Below are 23,019 nucleotides of genomic sequence, written 5' to 3'. Positions count from 1 at the left end.
AACTGACACCTTGACAATATTGAGTCTTCCTATCCATGAACGTGGAATTTCTCTCCATTTATTTACTTCTTCTTTGATTTCTTTCATCAGAATTTTGTAGCTTTCCTCTTTTAGACCTTGTATGTATTTTGTTAGATGCATACCTAAGTATTTCACTTTGGGGGATGCTAATGTAAATGGTACTGTGTTTTTAATTTCAAATTCCCCTTGTTCATTGCTGATATATAGGAAAGTGATTGACTTAAAAAAATAATAACCTTGTGCCCTGCAACCTTGCTATAATCACGTATTATTTCCAGAATTTTTTTCCTTGATTCTTTCTGATTTTCTACATAGATGATAATGTCAGCTGTAAACAAAGACAGTTTTATTTCTTCCTTCCCAATCTGTATCCTTTTTATTTCCTTTTTTTGGTCTTATTGCATTATTTAGGACTTCCAGTATGATGTTGAAAAGCAGTGGTAAGAGGGGACATTTACCTTGTTCCTGATCTTAGTGGGAAAACCTCACGTTTCTTACCATGAAGCATGATGTTAACTTCAGATGATTTGTAGGTATTATTTATTCAGTTGAAAAAGTTCCCCACTATTCCTAGTTTACAGAGAGTTTTTCTCATGAATGGGTGTTGAATTTTGTCAAATGCTTTTTCTGCATGTATTGATATTATCTATGATTTTTCTTCTTTAACCTGTGGATGTGATAGATTACATTAATTACTTTTCGAATGTTGAACCAGCCTTGTATACCTGGGATAAATCCCAGTTGGTCATGATGTATAATTTTTATACATTATTGGATTCAATTTGCTAATGTTTTGTTGAGGATTTTTGCGTCTGTTTTCATAAGAGATGTTGTTCTGTACTTTTCTTGTAATGTCTTTGGTTTTGGCATTAGATTAATGCTGGACTCATAGAATGAGTTAGGAAGTAGTCTCTCTGCTTCTATCTTCTGAAAGAGATTATAGTGAATTGGTATAATTTTTTCCTTAAATGTCTGGTAGAATTCACTAGTGAATACATCTGGGTCTGATGCTTTCTGTTTTGAAAGGTTATTAATCATTTACTCAATTTCTTTAATTGATATAGTCCTATTCAGATTGTCCACTTCTTCTTGTGTGAGTTTTGACAGATTGTATCTTTCAGGGAATTGGTCCATTTCATCTAGGTTGTCATATTTGTGGGCATAGAGTTGGTTCATAGTATTCCTTGATTATTTTTAATGTCCCAGGGATCTGTAGTGATGTCCCCTCTTTCATTTCTAATATTAGAAATTTGTATCCTCTCTTTTTTTCTTAGTCTAGCTAAAAGTTTATTGATCTTTTCAAAGAACCAGCTTTTAGTTTTGTTGATTTTCTCTATTGATTTCCAGTTTTAAATTTCATTGATTTCTGCCCTAAATTTTATTATTTCTTTTCCTCTCCTGATTTTGGATTTAACTTTCTCTTAGGGACTTCCCTGGTGGTCCAGTGGTTAAGACCCTGCGCTTCCACTGCAGGGGGCACAGGTTCGATCCCTGGTCGGGGAACTAAGAGCCTGCATGCCTCGTGGCACAACAAAAAACAAAACAAAACAAAACAAAACAGTAATTTTCTCTTATTTTTCTTGTTTCCTATGGTAAAAGCTTAGATGATTGAATTTAAATCTTTTTTTCTAACATATGATTCAGTGTTATAAGTTTCCCTTTAAGCACGAATTTTGCTGCATCCCACAAATATTGATGAGTTGTGTTTCCATTTTCACTTAGTTCAAAATGTTTTAAAATTTATCTTGAATTTTGACCTGTGTGTTATTGAGAAGTGTGTTGTTTTATCTCCAAGTACTTGGGGATTTTCGAGCTGTCTCTCTATTATTGATTTCTTGTTAAATTCCGTGGAGTCTGAAAGCAGACATTGTGTGATTTCTGTCCTTTTAAGTTTAGTAAGATGTGTTTTATGGCCCAGAATGTGGTTTGTCTTGGTGAATGTTTCGTATGAGCTTGAGAAGAATATATATTCTGCTGTTGTTGGATGAAGTAGTCTATAGATATTTATCATATTGATGGTGATTGTTGGTGTTGCTGAGTTTAACTATGTCCTTACTGAGTTTCTGCCTGCTGGACCTATTTCTGATAGAGGAATGTTGAAGTCTCCAGCTATAATAGTAGATTCATCTATTTCTCTTTACATTTCTATCAGTTTTTGCCTCACATATTTTGATGCTCTGTTGTTAGGATCTATATGGTAAGGATTGTTGTATCTTCTTGGAGAATTGATCCCTGTATCATTATGCAATGCCCCTCTTTATCTCTGATAACTTTCCTTGCTCTGAAGTCCAAAATCAATATAAGCTACCCCTGCTTTCTTTTGATTACTGTTAGTATGGTATATCTTTCTCCATCCATTTTTTTAAAAATTAATTTTTATTTTTGGCTGCGTTGTGTTTTCGTTGCTGCACACGGGCTTTCTCTAGTTGTGGCGAGCTGGGGCTACTCTTCATTGCGGTGCTTGGGCTTCTCATTGCGGTGGCTTCTTGTTGCAGAGCACGGGCTCTAGGTGCGCAGGCTTCAGTAGTTGTGGCATGTGGGCTCAGTAGTTGTGGTGCACGGGCTTAGTTGCCCCGCGGCATGTGGGATCTTTCCAGACCAGGGATTGAAACGGTGTCCCCTGCATTGGCAGACGGATTCCTAACCACTGTGCCACCAGGGAAGTCCCTCAAACTATGTTTTTGCCTTTTAGTTTGAGACTTTATATATATATATATATATATATATATATATATATATAGACATGATGTATTGGGTAGAAGGAACTCCTGTAAATAGGCTATGAGGTGGTAGGGTGTGGGGTTTGGAGAAGCATTCTGTCCTAGTCCCATGACTAGGTCTTAGTCTTTTCATGAGCCAGTACATCTGGACTGTGAACTTCAAGTGCTTCTCAGTTGTTCCCCGCTTAGTTGGGGACATGACGGCTAGGGTGGACTGGAGTTGGGCATTTCCCTTCTCCCACGTGGAAAGCTGGAACTGGCTGGAGTCGTATATTTATTTTTTAATCATAATACTTTCTAAAAATAACCCTCAACACCCCTCCCCCTGCCCCAAATTTGGAGAGTCCTTTCCTCTTTTCTTATTTTCCTCTCTCTCTCGCTGTCTTCTCCATGAGAATCAGCTCAGGGGCTTTGGCAGGGTTGTGGTTGGACTGACCTCAATTTCTCTCTCCCGAAGTTTCTGTGAAATGAGAGGAAAAGGCCTCAGCAAATCCCCCAGCACTGGTTTGTGAGAGGAGAGCGTATTAGTCAGGCTTTCTCAGGCATCAAGGCAGAATCCTGCATGCCTGGGTGAGTGTGTGGGAGTAGTGAGCGTTTCTCGCCGGGATGGATGGGGAGGCGTGGCAGAGCCAGAAACTGCTCCCCAGGCTAGGGTATCCCGCAGGCAGCATGGAGCACTGAGCTCCACCGCAGCATCACCGGGGACATCTGAGAACAGCTGCCTAGCCTTCTTCTCTGGTGTTTGTGCTTCCTCAGGGAGCCAGTGAGATTGCTCCTCTTCTCCTCAGTCACATCAGTTCTGAGAGGATCTCAACCCACTGTCTGAGCTGCCGTGTTGTCTCGTGACCCCACCATGACCACTCAGGCCATGACTGACTGAACCGGGAATGGACAACAGATCCAGGGGGACACCAGCTGGGTCAAGCCACTCATACTCCCTGTCCTGGAAATTTAGGACCTGGAGGTAAAGTCAATTAGATGACAACGTAACATGCATGAAAGGAAAGGCTGTGGAGTGCCGGAGCTTCGGAGGTCATGGCGGGTGAGGTGAGGGAGAGGGAAGGGGTGACCAGAGGAGAGGCAGACATGAGAGAGCCTGGTAGCCCTGGGGGCACAACTTTGGTTCTTGACTTTCTGGTTCTGGTTCCTTATCGCCAGCCTTGTCATCTTCTCTCATTGGACCCCCCGGAGTAAACCTCTCTTTATCTGAGCTGACTTTAATTTCATCAGACTGTACCATCCTCTGCCCCTCCTTATGGCAGACATCCACAGACACTGGGTCACTCCTCTTTCCGCGAAAGTTTTTAACTTCTGGATCACTGTCCTTCTGTCCAACACCAAAAACCATAATTTTTTAATCATTCCAGTACTAACAATGAAGATGACCCTTGAAAACATCATGCTAAGTGAAAAAAGCCGGTCACAAAGGACCGCATATTATAAAATTCCAGTGATATAAAATGTCCAGAGACAAATCCATAGATACTGTAAGTAGAGTAGTGGCTGCCTGGGGCTGGGGAATGTGGGGAGATAGGAATTGATAGTAGAGGGGTATGGGTTTCTTTGGGGAGTAATAAAAATGTTTGAAAATTGATTTTAGTGATGGATTGGCACAACTCTGTAAATATGCTAAAAACCATTGAATTGTACACTTTCAATGGATGAATTATACGATATGTGAAGTATATCTCAGTAAAGATGTTTTTAAAAACTGCTCAGTTCCCTGATCTTTTTTCCCCCAATAAACTTTTCCTCTACCTCACCTCAGCCACTCACTCCCATGGCCATAGCCTTGACCTTATCATTCCAATAGTTTCAGCCCCTCCATAATCTCAGTTTCAAGCATCCTGCTTGCTAATTGCCACCTCCAACTCCAGCCCTCTCTTCTACTATTCCAACTCCAGCAATTCTTTGACCCTTTTGGAACCTGCCATCCATTTATCCCACCACCTTTCCATTGTCTCTTACCCTTATCATTTCCTCACTTCCTTCTTTGTGTGGCTTAAATTCCATGGTCCAGCATTACTGTCATTCTTTTATGTACATCCTCAACTTCTTTGACCCTCTGCTGTATTCACTTGGAAAAAAAAATTGTTAAATCCAACTCTTTGACCCTGCACCTGCACCCACACAGCTGAATAGGGCTGAGGAAAACTCAAAAACTTGTCTTGTTTCAAATGCCAGGGTCACTTGGCAATCTTCCTGTATTTCTTAGACCATTCATCCTCCCACTCTCCTAGAAGGTTATTTCACACCTTTTTCCTTTCTCGTCTTTTTTTAAAAAATATAAATTTATTTATTTTATTTGTTTTGGCTGCATTGGGTCTTTGTTGCTGCATGCAGGCTTTCTCTAGTTGCGGTGAGCGGGAGCTACTCTTCGTTGCGGTGTGTGGGCTTCTCATTGCGTTGGCTTCTCTTGTTGCGGAGCATGGGCTCTACACACGCGGGCTCAGTAGTTGTAGCTTGTGGGCTCTAGAGTGCAGGCTCAGCAGTTGTGGCGCGTGGGCTTAGTTGCTCCGTGGCATGTGGGATCTTACCGGACCAGGGCTCAAACCCATGTCTCCTGCATTGGCAGGCGGATTCTTAACCACTGCACCACCAGGGAAGCCCCTTCCTTTCTCTTCTAATTTACAACACTTCCTCTGCCCCCTGTGTTCACTTTCAGCTGATGACTTCATTAGAAGAGAACTTCCACAAGCTCCCACACCCTCACGCACATACTTTCCAGCATCTATGCCCCTGTGCCCTGCCTTCATTCCTGTAACAATGCCTGTTCTGTCTATGCTCCTTTTTGAAGGCCAACCCCTTACTTAACGCTAGATCCCAGCCCTTCTTTCCCACTCAGGCCGTTGTGTTCATAATCCTTCCCCTAACTTGCTCCTGCATCATTAGTCTGTCCATCCACTGAATTTTCCCAGAAACCTTCAGTCTTGCTGTAATGTGTCAGTGTTAAAAAAAAATTAAAACCTATCTTGGGGCTGGATAGATAGACAGATGGACATATATGTGATAAAGCAAGTATAGGAAAATGTTAGCAGGAGAATCCAGGTGGTGGGTCTGTGTGCTCAATGTATAAAATTCTTTCAACTTTTTGGTGTGTTTGAAATTTTTCATTAATAAAATGTCGGGAAAAAATTCCTATCTTGACCCTACATCTCCCTCTTGCTTTTATCTCGTTTCTCTGCTCCCTTTCCCAGCAGAACTCCTGAAAACTCCTGTGTCACCGTGTGTCTCATCTTTTCTTTTACCAACTGCAATCAAACTTTTGCCCCAGCAGTTCACCAGAATGTCTCTTATAAAGCTCACCAGTGATTTCCACTGTAGGAAATGGAGTGGTCGTTTATCAGTCCTAATCTTGCTCAGCCTATCAGCTGCAGAACTTGACTCCATTAAGTTACTCCTTCCTCCTTACAAAACTTTCTTTCCCTAATTCCAGAATGGCACTCTCTCCTCCATTTTCTCTTATCTCCTTAGTTGACTTTGTTGGTCTCTCATCTGTCCAGCCTCTTAAGGTTGAAATGCATCAGGACTTAGTTCTTAAAACATTTTCTCTATCTACACTCCCTCTCTTGTTTATCTCCTGCAGTTTCATGGATCCGATTACTATAGGATTATTCCCAAATTTATACTATCCCTAGCCTGAACCCATCTCCTCTATTCCAGACTCATTTATCCAACTGCCTACTCGACATCTCTGCCCAGATGTCTAAGAGGTATCTCAGACTTAATGTGCCCACAAACTAATTCCTCGTTGTAGTAGTTGTTATAATAATAGTCCCAGTGAATCACACCTCACTTGTGTCCGTGCCTGTTTGCAGTGTGAGCATTAATTTCTTCACACACACTCCCCACCCCTGAACCTGGGCTGGCCTTGTATCTTGGCTTTGATCAGTAGAAAGTGATGGAGTATGAATTCCAGAACCTAAGCCATAAGAGGCTTTGCGGCTTTTACTCTCCCATTCTGGAACACTGAGGCCACCATGGCAAAGAAGTCCAGGCTAGCCTCACTAAAAATGAGAGCCCATGTGGAGAGCCGAGTGAGGCACCCCAGCCAGCAGCTGGTCCTGGCTCCAGCCATATAGAGGAGGCCGTCTTGGACCTTCCAGCCCCAAATGGGCTATCAGATAACTCAACCACGTGACTGATCCCAGGCAAGATTAGCAGAAGAACTGCCAGATTGCCAACCCATGTAGTCAAGAGAAATCATAAATTGCTGTTAAACTACTAAGTTTGCGCTTTTTTTTTTTTGCTGTAATAGATAACTGAAACACCGCTCTTGCCACTATACCTTCCCCTTCACAGCCTTCATCTCTGTAAATGTCACCTCCATTCTTCCAATTGCTCATGCCAAAAAACTTGGAGTTCCTTGACTCCTCCCTTTTTCTCATCTAATCCTTCAGCAAATTATATGTCATTTTACCATGTATCCAGACGCCTATACTTACCACCTCCATTGCTACCACACTGCGCCAAACTGCATCATCGCTTGCCTGGATTACTGCAGGGGCCTCCACCTTGGTCTCTCTGCTTCCATCCTGGCTCCCCTCCACTGTGTTCTCCAGCCAGCAGTGAGCGATCCTTTTAGAGTTTAGTCAAATCCCATCACTCCTCTGCTCAAAGGACTCCAGGGACTTCACACTTCACTCAGAGTAAAAGTTAAAATCTTTACTGTGGCCTCAAGACCCCACATGATTTGGCCCTCTCCTCTCTCCCCCTTGTTCACCCTGTTTCAGCCACTGTAGCCTCTTTTCTGTCCCTTAAATAAACTAATTGGCTTCTTATCTCAAGCCCTTTGTACTTACTCTCCTCTGTGTAAATAGTCTTCCCCAGAGACTCACATAACTCACTTCATGTGTCTGCTCAGATGTCACTTCATTGAAGAAGCCTTCCCTGGTCATCTAGACCCCACTGCTCCATCCCCACCCAAACCCCAAGCTCCATCAATTTCTAGCTCTCTTACCCTGTTTTGGACTCCTCCACAGCAGTCAACACCACCTGACCCATTACATTTTTCTTTGTTTGTTTTTTATCTGTTTTCTCCCATTAAAATATAAACTCCATGAGGACAGGGACTTCATCTAGTTATTCACTCCAGGGTCTCCGGTGCTTATTACCTATCAAATAGAATGTATTCGATATAGTTTTGCTGAATGAATGAAAGCAGAAGTGTATTGTATTAGTTGTCTGTTGCTTCTGTAACAAATTACTACAAACTCGGTGACTTAGAACAAATTTATTATTTTATAGTTCAGGAGATCAGAAGTCCAAAAAAAACCATGTCTCGCCTGGCTAAAAGCAAGGTGTTGGCAGGGCTGCATTCTTGCCAGCGAAGCTGTCAGGGAGAACTCATCTCCTTACTTTGTCCAGCTTCTAGAGGCTGCCCACATTCTTTGCATGATGACTCCCTTCCATCCTCAAAGCCAGCAATGATTGATTGAGTCTTCCTCACAGGGCATCATTCTGATGGCTTCTATCATCACATCTCCTTCCCCATCTCAGGCCCTCCCTCTTTCATGAATAAAGACCCTTGTGATTACATTGGGCTGACCCAGATAATCTAGGATAATCTTACCTTCTTAATATCCTTAATTTCATCACATCTGCAAAGTCCCTTTTGCCTTGAAAAGTAACATAGTCACAGGTTCCAGGGATTAGGATGTAAACATCTTTGGAGGGGTGATTATCTTGCCTACCACAGGTATTTACCAAGAAACTAATGAAGCTTAAATTCAAGCCCACTAACACCAGCCCCTCCTAAGACCCAGGAAAGGGCCCTAGTGATCTGTTCACGTGGTCATATGTTTTTTTGAAAATTTACAAAAGTAAGATATTTTAACTGTAATTGGTTAAGTTTTCTGTTTCTTTCCACTCTGACTTCACCTCTGTTGTACTGTTGCTCCTGTTGGGTGGCATTGGCATAGACCTGGGCATCTGGGGGATATAGTCACTAAGAGGAAGTTGAGTTGGGTTTACTGAGATATGTTTATGTGGTTTGTAGTCACTTCCGTGTATAGTTAAGTTAGTGTTAGCCTTCCTGGTACAGTAGTGGTTTCCAGAAATACTACAGCTGCCCAATATTGTAATGTAAGGTCGCAAGGCCAGAGGTTCTATTGCGATATGAGCAAATCCTATGGCATCTGGCACTGGAAGTATGTGGTGGTAGAGAAAACAAGATTTCAAATGTAGAGAAGCAGAAGCTAGCCTGTAGGAAATTCTTCCATTCATCAGACGTATAAAAGGGTGAACAGACAATTTTAGTTCTCATCACTGTGTAGCCAAAACAGAAGTGCTTTCCTGTCAAGAATATACTCGGTAACGCAATATGTAGTAGATCATTTGGAAAGATGTTCACAGTAATTCTTCGTGTCACTGCACAAATGCCTTTTGCAGTGTGACATTGTTGCTCTTTCCCTCAAGATGTGGAGTCTGTCCCCATCTCTTGTCTGGGGCTGGCCTTGTGACTTGCTCTGACCTATAGAATGTGGCAGAAATGATGTGGGAGTTTCAAGCCTAGACCTCAAGAGGCCTTGCAGCTTCTGCTCTCAGCCTTTACTATATAAAGAAGCTCTCCCATTGCTGTATAAAGAAGCCCAGGGCTTCCCTGGTGGCGCAGTGGTTGAGAGCCCGCCTGCCGATGCAGGGGACACGGGTTCGTGCCCCGGTCCGGGAAGATCCCACGTGCCGCGGAGCAGCTAGGCCCGTGAGCCATGGCCGCTGAGCCTGCGCGTCCGGAGCCTGTGCTCTGCAACGGGAGAGGCCACAACAGTGAGAGGCCCGCGTACCGCAAAAAAAAAAAAAAAAAAAAAGAAGCCCAAACCAGCTTTCCTGAGGATAAGAGACTCCATGGAGAGAGGAACCCAACAACCAAGAGCCAACACCAACCACCAGACATAAGAGTGAGGCCATCTCAGTCCATCCAGCCTCAGTCCAGCCACAAGATGACTATCGCTGCATGACTGATCCCTAGCAGAAGAACCATCCACCTGATCCTGGTCTATATTGCTGACCCACAGAAACATAAGTGAATAAAATATTTGTTGTTTTAAGAACTGGATTTTGGGGCAGTTTGTTACACAATAATAATTAACTGATACACAGCATATACATACAAATACACCATACATTTCTCTTCTATGTGAGGATTTGGTGAAATAAAATTTATCAGAGTTTCTGTGTTTAAATCTCTTGCTGTTTGACATAATAGACAGACATTGATGAAAATAACCTAAAATTTATAACATGCATATGAGGACATCAGTGTTCAACTGGTTAATGAGTATAATCAATTCAAAGATTAGTCACTAAGCATGGGCTGCAGCAGGTCAGTGGCCAGGGCAGCCTCCATGGCTATCTACAGATTTTCTTCAGGACAAATGATGTGAGGGTTGGTACATTAGTGGGGGAAGACAAAAATGGAAATAAATACTATGAAGACAGCAAGCAGTTTTTTGGCTATCACCAGTGGGTTATATATACTACTGAAATGAATGGCAAAAACACATTCTGGGGTGTGGATGGAAGCATGGTGCCCCCTGAATGACATCATTGACTTCACTGTATGACTCATGATCCTCCAACAAGAAAATCACCTATTGCTTGTACATTCATTTGGACAAACCATAAATTCAGCATGAGTGGCACTCCACAACAATATATACGTTATTCCACCACTAGAAAGAAGATTCAGGAGTGGGTCCCATCTTTGATACCTTACAAGTAAAGACAATGAAAAACCATTTAAACATGTAAAATATGGGGCTTTTTGTGTAATTGCACCGTTACTGCTTACTATTAACTTGATTAAAATTGTTTGATTGAAAAAAAAGAAAAAGATTAGTCACTGCACAAGAAAATGCAAAGTGCCCTGAAATTATTCAGCTTACATATGAAAGAAATCTGGTAGGCGTTTTCCCAAGTTTGACAATCTAAAATTTTACTCATTTTTAAAAATTAATTAATTAATTTTTGACTGTGTTGGGTCTTCGTTGCTGTGCGTGGGCCTTCTCTAGTTGTGGTGAGCAGGGGCTACTCTTCCGTTGCAGGGTGCAGGCTTCTCATTGCAGTGGCTTGTCTTGTTGTGGAGCACAGGCTCTAGGCGTGTGGGCTTCAGTAGTTGTGGCACGTGGGCTCAGTAGTTGTGGCTCATAGGCTCTAGAGCACAGGCTCAGTAGCTGTGGCGCACGGGCTTAGTTGCTCCACGGTATGTGGGATCTTCCCGGACCAGGGCTTGAACCCCTGTCCCCTGCATTGGCAGGCGGATTCTTAGCCACTGCACCACCAGGGAAGCTCTAAAATTTTATTCCTTTTTTAATTATAAAAATACATTAAAAAATTTTAATATATGTAAAAGAATAAAACTTCACTCATCAAAAATGAGAAGGAAACTCAACAGGGAATATTATAAAATCATTGTCATATGAAGAGATGACTGAAGAGTTTGCGGCCAAAAAACGCATGGAAAAAGGTATCAGAGAAAGGTGTTGACACCATCAATTAATAAAAATAATATTTTCTGAATGTTTGTGATGTTTGTGGTATTTATCACTTTTTTTAAATTTGTGGTTTGTAGTGATTTATTTTCTTATTCTAAATAAATACTAATTTAGGTATCTAATTATTTTACTTGAAGTTTTGTGAGGTTTTTTTTCCTTAAGGGGACCTCCCCAATTGTACCTTGTTCAGCCCCCTGAAACATGGATCTGCCTGTGAATGAATGAATGAGCCCAAGTTCTAGTCCACAGAAATTTATGCAGAAAGAACCCCAGGGCCTCTTCCTCAGAAGGAAGCTCCGGATGTGATAGCCTGAGTCACTCCTGTGTACCTGGCCCACAGGAGAGGCAGATGATAAACACAAATGTGAGGCCTTTCGAATGTCAATGTTAACCCAAAGTGCAGCTTGAAAGGAACTTTCAGACACTACCTCCATGTCAGAGATTAGTTGGCCTGAGATTTGGGGGCAGGGAGCAAAGAACCAGAGAGTCCCCAAGACCTATTTGCATCAGGAGAGAGGAGTGGAGGAAAGGGAGCAACTTGTGATGGGCTGAGCCAACCATGCAGCTTGGTTAAATATCTATTGAGCATCTGCTACATGCCAGGCACTGTTCCATAGTCTGGAACAAAATACTCAAAAATCTCTGCCCTCCTTGTGCTGACATGGCAGGGGTGGGGATGGCAGTGTAGGAGGAAGGAAGAACAATAAACATTTTTAAAACTGTATATAGGGGACATGCATGATGGCGCAGTGGTTAAGACTCTGCGCTCCCAGTGCAGGTGGCCCAGGTTCGATCCCTGGCCGTGGAACTAGATCCCGCATGCTGCAACTAAGAGTTTGCATGCCACAACTAAGGAACCTATGTGCCACAACTAAGGGGCCCCCCTGCCACAACTAAGACACAGTGCAATGAAATAAATAAATAAATTTTAAAAATAAAAATAAATAAAAAGATATATTACATTAGAAAGTGGGAAGTGCAAAGGTAAAAAATAAAGCAGGGTGAGGGAGTTGGAAAGTAGTGTGTGATGGGGGTGCAGCTTTCGATAGGGAATCAGGGAAGGCCTCAGTGGAAGTTGAACTAAGATTTGAAGGACATGAGGGAGGGAGCCCTGTGGCTATCTGAGGGAGAAATGTTATCTGTGACAGGCAGAGGGAGCGGCATGGCCAAAGGTCCTGTGGCAGGAGTATACTTGGCAAGCTGGAGGAACAGTTTCAAGGCCTGGCTGCCAAAAGGAATGAATGAGGTGGAAGTAGGAGAAGAAATCTGAGAGATAATGGGGGTCAGAGCTCATGGAGCCTTGTAATCATGTGCAGGGACTGAGGAGGATGGACACCATAGTAGGGTTTTGAGCAGAGGAGCAGTGATGTCATCTGGCTGCCGTGGAGAGAACAAATTGGGGACAAAGGCAGAAACAGGGAGCCAGTGGAGACCATTGCCATAATCCAGGGTGAAAGGGGGTCAGATTCTAGATATATTTTGAAGGTAAAACCAACAGGATTTGCTGGATTGATATGTGAGAGAAAGAAAAGAGGGGAGAAGGATCACCTCAAAGTTTATGGCCTGAGCACCTGCCCTGAATTGCTGTTACTAGATGGGGAGGATTGCAGCGGGAGCAGAACGAAGCCCAACTCTGGAATCGCTAGGATGAGCTACAAGGGCCAGAGGGGGTTCTACCTCAAAGGTAACTGGGCCTCTGGTGTGCCAGGTTCTGACTTAATCCGCAGTGCAGTTAACAGCCCCTGAACGCAGAACAGGTGATCCCTGCTTGGGAAACCATTTCCACCTCATTCACATACTTGTAGTTGGTAAGTGAACCCACTGCCAGCACATTTTTCCGCTGTTCCTTGAAATGGGTTGTTCTTGAGCATTTTCACTTGTAAAAGGTTGAATTGGACATGGGCAAAGATTGCCTTAAAATAAGTAATGCCACATAAAAAATGAAGCATGAGAATTGAAAACATATGTCCACCTAAAAACGTCTCTATATATCCATAGCAGTATTAGTCACAATAGCCAAAATGTATCCATCAACTGATGAATGGATAAACAAAATGTGGTGTATCCATACAAAGGAGTATTACTTGAAAATAAAAAGAAATGAAGTCCTGGCATATGCTATAACATGGATATACCTTGAAAACATTATTCAAAGTGAAATAAACCAGTTACTAAAGACCATATATTATATAATTCCATTTATATGAAATATCCAGGATAGGCAAATCTGTAGAGACAGGCAGATTGATGGTTGCCCGGTAGTGGGGAGTTTGGGAGAAAATGAGGAATAACTACTGATGCGTTCAGAGCTTCTTTTTAGGGGTGATTAAAATGTTCTAAAATTGATTATGGTGATTATTCAAGTCTGAGACTATACAAAAAATATTGAATTGTGTACTTCATTAATTTATTTTTAAAACTTTTCTTTTATTTTATTGGCTGTGCCTCATGGCTTGCGGGATCCTAGTTCCCGGACCAGGGATTGAACCTGGGCCCTGGCAGTGAAAGTGCAGAGTCCCAACCACTGGACCACCAGGGAATTTCCTGAATTGTGCACTTTAAATTGGGGAATTGTATGGTAGATGAATTACATCTCAAAGCTGTTATTTTTTAAAAGCTTTTTTGAAAATGCCCACACTAATTTCCCTAAGGGAGCTGTTACTGCAGACCACCTCATGTGAGCAAATGTCACGGCCTGACATTGAGACTAATCAGACCACACATGACTCCAGCCAATCACACTTGGCAATGCCCGTCACGCGCTGGTCACAGGGAACTGTCAGTACTTAATACTGATCATGGGAGTTTGGGCTGACAAAGCTAATTAATTACCCATAGCACGTACAGCAGTGGTTAAGGGCACAGGCTCTGCAATGGGACAAACTGATTTTGAACCTCCGCTCTGTCTTATGACCATTGGCAAGTTAGCCTGTCTCAGCCTCAGTCTCCTCATCTGTAAATAAGAGATGATAATATCTACCCCATAGGGAGGTTAAGAGGACTAAATGCAATACTTTTGTAGAACAATTAGTACTGTGCCTAGAACTAAGTAAAGGATCAGTAAATGGTAGCTGGAATTATTGTTAATAATGTGTAAAGAGCACTGAGCACAGGGCCTGGCATATAGAAAGCACTCAAAACACAGAATGATTTTTTTTTAATTACCTTTTTTATTTTATTTATTTATTTTGGCTGTGTTGGGCCTTTGTTGCTGTGCGCGGGCTTTCTTTAGTTGAGGCGAGTGGGGGCTACTCTTCGCTGTGGTTCATGGGTTTCTCAGTGCAGTGGCTTCTCTTGTGGAGCACGGGCTCTAGGCGCACGGGCTTCAGTAGTTGCAGCACACGGGCTCAGTAGTTGCGGCGTGTGGGCCCTAGGGTGTGCAGGCTTCAGTAGTTGTGGCACACGGGCTCAGTAGTTGTGGCTCGCAGGCTCTACAGCACAGGCTCAGTAGTTGTGGTGCACGGGCTTAGCTGCTCCGCGGCATGTGGGATCTTCCCAGGTCAGGGCTCGAACCCGTGTCCCCTGCATTGGCAGGTGGGTTCTTTTTTTTTTGCGGTACATGGGTCTCTCACTGCTGTGGCCTCTCCCGTCGCGGAGCACAGCCTCCGGACGCTCAGGCTCAGTGACCATGGCTCACAGGCCCAGCCGCTCCGCGGCATGTGGGATCCCCCCAGATCGGGGCACAAACCCGCGTCCCCTGCATCGGCAGGCGGACCCTCAACCACTGCGCCACCAGGGAAGCCCGGCAGGTGGGTTCTTAACCACTGCGCCACTAGGGAAGTCCCAGAATGATTAAAGTCATACTTTTCACAGGAAAAAATGTTTATGAGACAGAATAAACTTTACAGATAAGGATAGAAAATTTGAATTCTGTTGCTTAAGGACAAGAGTAGGTGACTTTGGGAGACTGCTACGTGCCCCCTACCTGGCTCCTCTGTAGCAAATACTCACACAGCCTAAAGCAGTGGCTTTGCCCTTGAGCCTCTTTGCCACCCCCCCACCCCGAGTCACTAATGAGCAAATCCAAGCTTCCGGAAGCTCCTAGGAGAACATTCAGCTAAGAAACTGGAGTTTTTGATGAGGACCCCAGACAGGAAATGCCATTGCCCCTCCAAAGCATATTCTAAGACAGGGAACTTGAAGAGGAACTCAAAGCAGAAAATAACTGCAATTGATTATCCCAGGAATGCAGGGGCATTTCAACAGCAAAAAAAATCGATTTATGTAATATACTACACTGTGTGGTTAAAGGAGAAAAATGTGATCATCTCAATACCGGCATGAAAAAGTAGGTGATAAAACTCATACTTATTTATGATTAAACAGTAGTAAACCAGAACTAAAGGGAAATTCCTGTTCTTGATATATCTCCCCATATGAAACAAAACTTTTTTAAAAATTTATTTATTTATTTTTGGCTGTATTGGGTCTTTGTTTCTGTGCACAGGCTTTCTTTAGTTGTGGCGAGCGGGGGCTACTCTTCGTTGCTGTGCACGGGCTTCTCATTGCGGTGGCTTCTCTTATTGCAGAGCATGGGCTCTAGGTGAGCAGGCTCAGTAGTTGTGGCACACGGCTTTGTTGCTCCGCAGCATGTGGGATCTTCCTGGACCAGGGCTCAAACCTGTGTCCCCTGCATTGGCAGGCAGATTCTTAACCTCTGTGCCACCAGGGAAGTCCTGAAACAAAACTTAATAGCGTAACAATAGAACTATTCCCAAACCAGGAACAAGGCAAGGATGCTATCATTCTTACTATCTGATATTATAACGGTAGCAACTGATTTTCAACAAAGGTCCCAAGACCACTCAATGGGGAAAGAATAGTCTTTTCCACAAATTGTACTGGGACAACAGAATATCTAAAAGAATGAAGCTGAACTCTTAGCTCACACCATCTACAGAAACGAAATCAAAATGGATTGAAAACCTAAACGTAAGAGCTAAAACTGTAAAACTCTTGGAAGAAAACATAGGTGTAAATCTTCATGACCTTGGATTAGGCAACAATTTCTTAGATATGACACCAAAGGCATGGGCAACCAAAGAAAAAAATAGATAAATTGGACTTCATCAAAATAAAAACTTTTGTGCTTTAAAGGACATTGTGAAAATGAAAAGACATCGCACGGAATGGGAGAAAATATTTGAACATCATATATCTGATTAGGGTCTAGAATATATAAAGAATTCTTACAACTCAACAATAAAAAGACAAATACCCATTTTAAAAATGGACAAAGGGGGGCTTCCCCGGTGGTGCAGTGGTTGAGAGTCCGCCTGCTGATGCAGGGGACATGGGTTCGTGCCCTGGTTCGGGAGGACCCCACATGCCGTGGAGCGGCTGGGCCCGTGAGCCATGGCCGCTGAGCCTGCGCATCCGGAGCCTGTGCTCTGCAGCGGGAGAGGCCACAACAGTGAGAGGCCCACATACACCACCCCCCCCAAAAAAAAGAACAAAGGGGCTTCCCTGGTGGCACAGTGATTAAGAATCCACCTGTCAATGCAGGGGACACGGGTTCGAGCCCTGGTCCAGGAAGATCCCACATGCTGCGGAGCAACTAAGCCCATGTGCCACAACTACTGAGCCTGAGCTCTAGAGCCCATGCTCTGCAACAAGAGAAGCCACGACAGTGAGAGGTCCGCGCACCACAACGAAGAGTAGCCCCTACTCACCACAACTGGAGAAAGCCCGCACACAGCAACGAAGACCTAACACAGCCAAAAAAACCCAAAAAACAAATAAATTTACATAAATAAATAAATAAACCAATGAGCAAGTATTACTAAAAAAAAAAAAATGGACAAAGGATTCAAACAGACTTTTCTCCAAGGAAGACATGCAAATGGACAACAAGCCCATGAAAAGGTGCTCAACATCACTAGACATTAGGGAAATGCAGATCAAAATCACGAGATACTACTTCACGCACACTAGGATGGCTATTTTTTTAAATGGCTAATTTTTTTTAAATGGAAAATAACAAGTGTTGGCAAAGATATGGAGAAATTGGAAACTTCACTCATTGCTGGCAGAAATGTAAAATAGTCCAGCCATTGTGGAAAACGTTTTTGCAGTTCATCAAAAAATTAAACATAGAATTACCATATGACCCAGCAGTTCCATTCTGAGGTACATATCTAAGAGAACTGAAAATGTGTTTGTATAAAAACTCGTGCATGAATGTTCATAGCAGCATTACTCATAGTAGCCCAAAAGCAGAAACAACACAGATGTCCATCAACTGATGAATGGCTAAACAAAATGGTATATTATTCAGCCAAAAAACGGAATGACATCCTGATACATGCTACAATGTGAATGACCTTTGAAAACATTATGCTAAGTTTAAGAAGCCAGACACTACTACTGAAGCCCGCACACCTAGAGCCTGTGCTCCGCAACAAGGGAAGCCACTGCGATGAGAAGCCCATGCACTGCAATGAAGAGTAGCCCCCGCTCACCACAACTAGAGAAAGCCTGCACACAGCAACAAATATCCAACTCAGCCAAAAATATAAATAAATAAAAAATTTTTAAATGGTGAATTTTATGGTATGTGAATTATATATCAATTAAACCAACTCTGCGAGTACTTAAAAAACTGAAATTGAAAAATCCAGTTCCAGCAATTCCACTTCTTGGTACACAGCCTAGAGACACACACACTCCCTTTGCACCAGGAATACATATAAGGATGGTTACTTCAGTGGATTAAAAATGGCCACAAATTCTCTGCAGTCCCTCCTTTCAAAATGTGGGGTCTCTTTACCCACACCTTGAATTTGAACTGGTCTCTTGACTCACTTTAACCAATAGAATGCAACACAAGTGACTATTGCCAAGTTTTGAGTGAGGCCTCAGGAGACCTCCTGCACTTACTTTCTTGGAACATTTCCACCATCATATGACAAAGTTCAGCTGGAAAAAGAGGGCCAGACATCACAACTGAGGCTCCAGACATGTGAGTGAGGCCATCGTGGGTCATCCCACCAAGCTGCCAGCTGACTACAGCCACTAAGTGAGTCCAGGTAAGATCAGAAGAACCATCTTGTCAACCCACGGAATCATGAGAAATAACAAACTGTTCTTGCTTTAAGCCACAACGTTTTAGGAATGCTTGGCTACCCAGCAATGGCTAACTGATACAATACTGAGGGCTTGTTTGCACGATCAGAAAACTAGGAAGCAACCCAAGTGCAGGCTGGATGGTGTAGTGGGTTTAGCCTGAAGTTTGGCCTCTGACTTGGGCCCCAATCCCACCCTGCCACTTACCAGCTGTGTGTTGATGAGAAATTTATTTGACTTATCCCTATGTCCTCCTAGGTCCTTGTAAGAATTCAAGGGGTTAATACACCTAGAGGACTTGGAATAGTTTCTGGTAGAGAGGAATACTATTAAGTGTTGACTGTTGGTATTGGCTATTGATATGCTCACCAACAAAGTGTGGTTTATATATGTGTTGGAGGGACTTCCCTGGTGGTGCAGAGGTTAAGAATCTGCCTGCCAATGCAGGGGACACAGGTTCGAGCCCTGGTCCGGGAATATCCCACATGCCGCAGAGCAACTAAGCCCGTGCGCCACAACTACTGAACCTGCGCTCTAGAGCCCGCTCGCCTAGAGCCCATGCTCTGCAACAAGAGAAGCCACTGCAATGAGAAGCCTGGGCGCAGCAACGAAGAGTAGCCCCGACTCGCCGCAACTAAAGAAAGTCCGCATGTAGCAACAAAGACCCAACACAGCCAAAAAAATAATTAATTAATTAAAAAAAATATATATATATATATATATGTTGGAGGCGATAAAGGAGTAAATTTCCTGTATACCAACTTGGACAATTCTCAGAAATATATGATTGTATTGGAAAAAGCAAGTCATAGGACTATAACATTTACGTAAAGGTTTTTTTTTTTTTTTTTTTTTTTTTTTAGCGGTACGCGGACCTCTCACTGTTGTGGCCTCTCCCATTGCGGAGCACAGGCTCAGTGGCCATGGCTCACAGGCCCAGCCGCTCCGCGGCATGTGGGATCTTCCCGGACCGGGGCACGAACCCATGTCCCCTGCATCGGCAGGCGGACTCTCAACCACTGCGCCATCAGGGAAGCCCACGTAAAGGTATTTTTAAAATACAGGGAGGAGGACATAAATACACCTCAGAGCATTTGCCTCTTTGAAGGCAAGGATGGGAATGGCTAAGTAGAAATCAAGAAGGAGTTTTGCTTTTTTAAATAAATTTATTTATTTTTGGCTGCGTTGGGTCTTTGCTGCTGTACGTGCGGGCTTTCTGTAGTTGCGGTGAGCGGGGGCTACTCTTCGTTGCGGTGCGTGGGCTTCTCATTGCGGTGGCTTCTGTTGCGGAGCATGGGCTCTAGGCACGCGGGCTTCAGTAGTTGTGGCACATGGGCTCGGTAGTTGTGGCTTGTGGGCTCTAGAGCGCAGCCTCAGTAGTTGTGGCGCACGGGCTTAGTTGCTCTGTGGCATGTGGCATCTTCCTGGTCCATGGCTTGAACCCGTGTCCCCTGCATCGGCAGGTGAATTCTTAACCACTGCGCCACCAGGGAAGTCCAAGAAGGATTTTTGCTTTAATCACAATGTTCTTTTTTATTATTATACAAAAAGACACTAGTTATATAATTTTTAAAAAGTTATGCATAGGAAAAAGACGTTAAATTGCCAACATTGGTTAATTTGGTTTGGTGAGAATATAAGGGTTTTTTTCTTCCTTATTCTTTCCTGCCTCCCCAGCCCCCACCCGAATTCCTGTATTAATTACAATGGTTCCGAATCCTTCCTTTTCTGCACCATCCGCTTGGGGACCTGATCTTCCCGGACCAGTCCTGACATCTGCCTCGTCACAGGCAGGCTCAGCCCAGTGTGCATAGCACCTGGCACTGCTATCCAGGGCCACCCTGCTCGGGCCCACCCAGGCCCACAGGTGGCTGTATTCTTGCCAAGGCTTCAGATCTCAGGCTTTGATCCTTAACGTGCTCGAAGAACAACTCCTTAGTTTTGCTCATCGGAATTTAAGGGGTTCCCCTTCCTCCAGCTCCCCCAGCAAGGGGCCCTAGCACCCTCCTGCAAGCAGCTGAGGGGAAACCATGGGGAGGGGTGTTTGTACAGGAGGTGCCTGGGAAAGGGGGAAGCACAACAGAGGCACACGCCAGAGGCGATTTCCTTCATGGCAGATGCCGAATGGAGGACTTTATCAGGCTCTTTAAATTTTTAAAGACTTGTTGGTGATGTTTTGTCTTGCTGTCACGATGTTATTGAGGAGGGCAGATAAATCAGCTTTGGTGTTCTCAGCTACTGTGTATAAGGGTGTGAAAGTAAAGGCTGTTGCAGGGCCTACAGAATACAGGTTAGTGGGGTCCAGGTGGAAATTGGGAATCAAGAGAATTGTTTGCATCTCTAACACAATGGTTCCTGGATTCTTCTGTTTGGACACTTTTGTCTTCTCAGGCCTGGGTTTTATATCCAAAGGGAGATCGTGAAGTTATTCTTTCTGGTTTTGATTGATAGGTTCTGGATTAGACACTCTGGAAAATAGTAAGTTCAGATAGGACTGTTTTTTTCCTTTTTTAATAGATATTTATTGGAGTATAACTGCTTCACAATACCGTGTTAGTTTCTGTTGCATAACAAAGCAAATCATCCATATGCATACATAAGTCCCCATATCCCCTCCCTCTTGAGCCTCCCCCGCATCCTCCCTATCCCACCCCTCTAGGTCATCGCAAAGCACCGAGCTGATCTCCCTGTGCTATGCTGCTGCTTCCCACCAGCCAACTATTTTACATTCGGTAGTGTATATATGTCGATGCTACTCTCACTTCGCCCCAGCGCTTCGTTCTCCCATCCCATATCATCAAGTCCATTCTCTATGTCTACCTCTTTATTCCTGTCCTGCACCCTGCAACTAGGTTCATCAGTACCATTTTTTTTTTTTTTAGATTCCACATATATGCGTTAACATACGGTATTTGTTTTTCCGTTTTGATTTACTTCACTCTGTATGACAGACTCTAGGTCCATCCACCTCACTACAAATAACTAAATTTCGTTTCTTTTTATGGCTGAGTAATATTCCAGTGTATATATATATACCACATCTTCTTTATCCGTTCATCTGTCAGTGCACATTTAGGTTGGTTCCATGTCCTGGCTATTGTAAATAGTGCTGCAATGAACATTGTGGTGCATGTCTCTTTTTGAATTATGGTTTTCTCAGGGTATATGCCCAGTAGTGGGATTGCTGGGTAATATGGTAGTTCTATTTTTAGTTTTTTAAGGAACCTCCATACTGTTTTCCATAGTAGTTGTATCAGTTTACACTCCCACCAACAGTGTAGGAGGGTTCCCTTTTCACCACACCCCTTCCAGCATTATTGTTTCTAGCTTTTTTGATAATGGCCATTCTGACCAGCATGAAGTGATACCTCATTGTAGTTTTGATTTGCATTTCTCTAACAATTAGTGATGTTGAGCATCTTTTCATGTGTCTCTTGGCCATCTGTATGCCTTCCTTGGTGAAATGTCTATTTAGGTCTTCCGCCCATTTTTTTTTTTTTTTTTTTTTTTTTAAGCGGGCCTCTCACTGTTGTGGCCTCTCCCACTGTGGAGCACAGGCTCTGGACGCACAGGCTCAGCGGCCATGGCTCATGGGCCCAGCCGCTCCACGGCATGTGGGATCTTCCCAGACCGGAGCACGAACCCGCGTCCCCTGCATCGGCAGGCGGACTCCCAACCACTGCGCCACCAGGGAAGCCCCCGCCCATTTTTTAACTGGATTGTTTGTTTTTTGGATATTGAGCTCCATGAGCTGTTTGTATATTTTGGCGATTAATCCTTTGTCTGTTGTTTCATTTGCAAATATTTTCTCCCATTCTGAGGGTTGTCTTTTTGTCTTGTTTATGGTTTTCTTTGCTGTGCAAAAGCTTTTAAGTTTAATTAAGTCCCATTTGTTTATTTTTGTTTTTATTTATGTTACTCTAGGAGGTGGGTCAAAAAAGATCTTGCTGTGGCTTATGTCAAAGAGTGTTTTTCCTATGTTTTCCTCTGAAAGTTTCATAGTGTCTGGTCTTACATTTAAGTCTTTAATCCATTTGGAGTTTATTTTTGTGTATGGTGTTAGGGAGTGTTCTAATTTCATTCTTTTACATATAGCTGTCCAGTTTTCCCAGCACCATTTATTGAAGAGGCTGTCTTTTCTCCATTGTATGTTCTTGCCTCCTTTGTCATAAATTAGGTGCCCATATGTGCATGGCTTTATCTCTGGGCATTCTATCCTGTTCCATTGATCTATATTTCTGTCTTTGTGCCAGTACCATACTGTCTTGATTACTGTAGTTTTGTAGTATAGTTTGAAGTCAGGGAGCCTGATTCCTTCAACTCCGTTTTTCTTTCTCAAGATTGCTTTTACTATTTGGGGTCTTTTGTGTTTCTATATGAATTGTAAGATTTTTTGTTCTAATTCTGTGAAGAATGCCATTGCTAGTTTGGTAGGGTTTGCATTGAATCTGTAGATTGCTTTGGGTAGTATAGTCATTTTCACAATATTGATTCTTCCAATCCAAGAACATAGTATATTTCTCCATCTGTTTATGTCATCTTTGATTTCTTTCATCAGTGTTTTATAGAATACACGTCTTTAGCCTCCTTAGGCAGGTTTATTCCTAGGTATTTTATTCTTTTTGTTGCAATGATAAATGGGAGTGTTTCCTTAATTTCTCTTTCTGATTTTTCGTTGTTGGTGTATAGGAATGCCAGAGATTTCTGTGCATTAATTTTGT

General features: G+C 43.1%; 1 protein-coding gene across 1 annotated transcript; it reads left to right on the top strand.

Annotated features, from left to right (window-relative positions):
* Nucleotides 1-8,858: 8,858 nt before the first annotated feature.
* On the top strand, nt 8,859-10,461 carry LOC309977113 (NADH dehydrogenase [ubiquinone] 1 alpha subcomplex subunit 12-like; the record flags this gene model as incomplete). Its single annotated transcript, XM_082863038.1, is given in 4 exon segments — nt 8,859-8,890; nt 10,035-10,278; nt 10,282-10,287; nt 10,291-10,461. Coding segments are annotated over 4 exon segments (453 nt in total).
* Between the last annotated feature and the right edge of the window lie 12,558 nt (nt 10,462-23,019).

The sequence above is a fragment of the Leucopleurus acutus genome, assembly GCF_964270905.1.
Source record: "Leucopleurus acutus genome assembly, chromosome: 20".
Classification (NCBI taxonomy): domain Eukaryota; kingdom Metazoa; phylum Chordata; class Mammalia; order Artiodactyla; family Delphinidae; genus Leucopleurus; species Leucopleurus acutus.
This window is presented reverse-complemented; position numbering and strand designations above follow the sequence as displayed.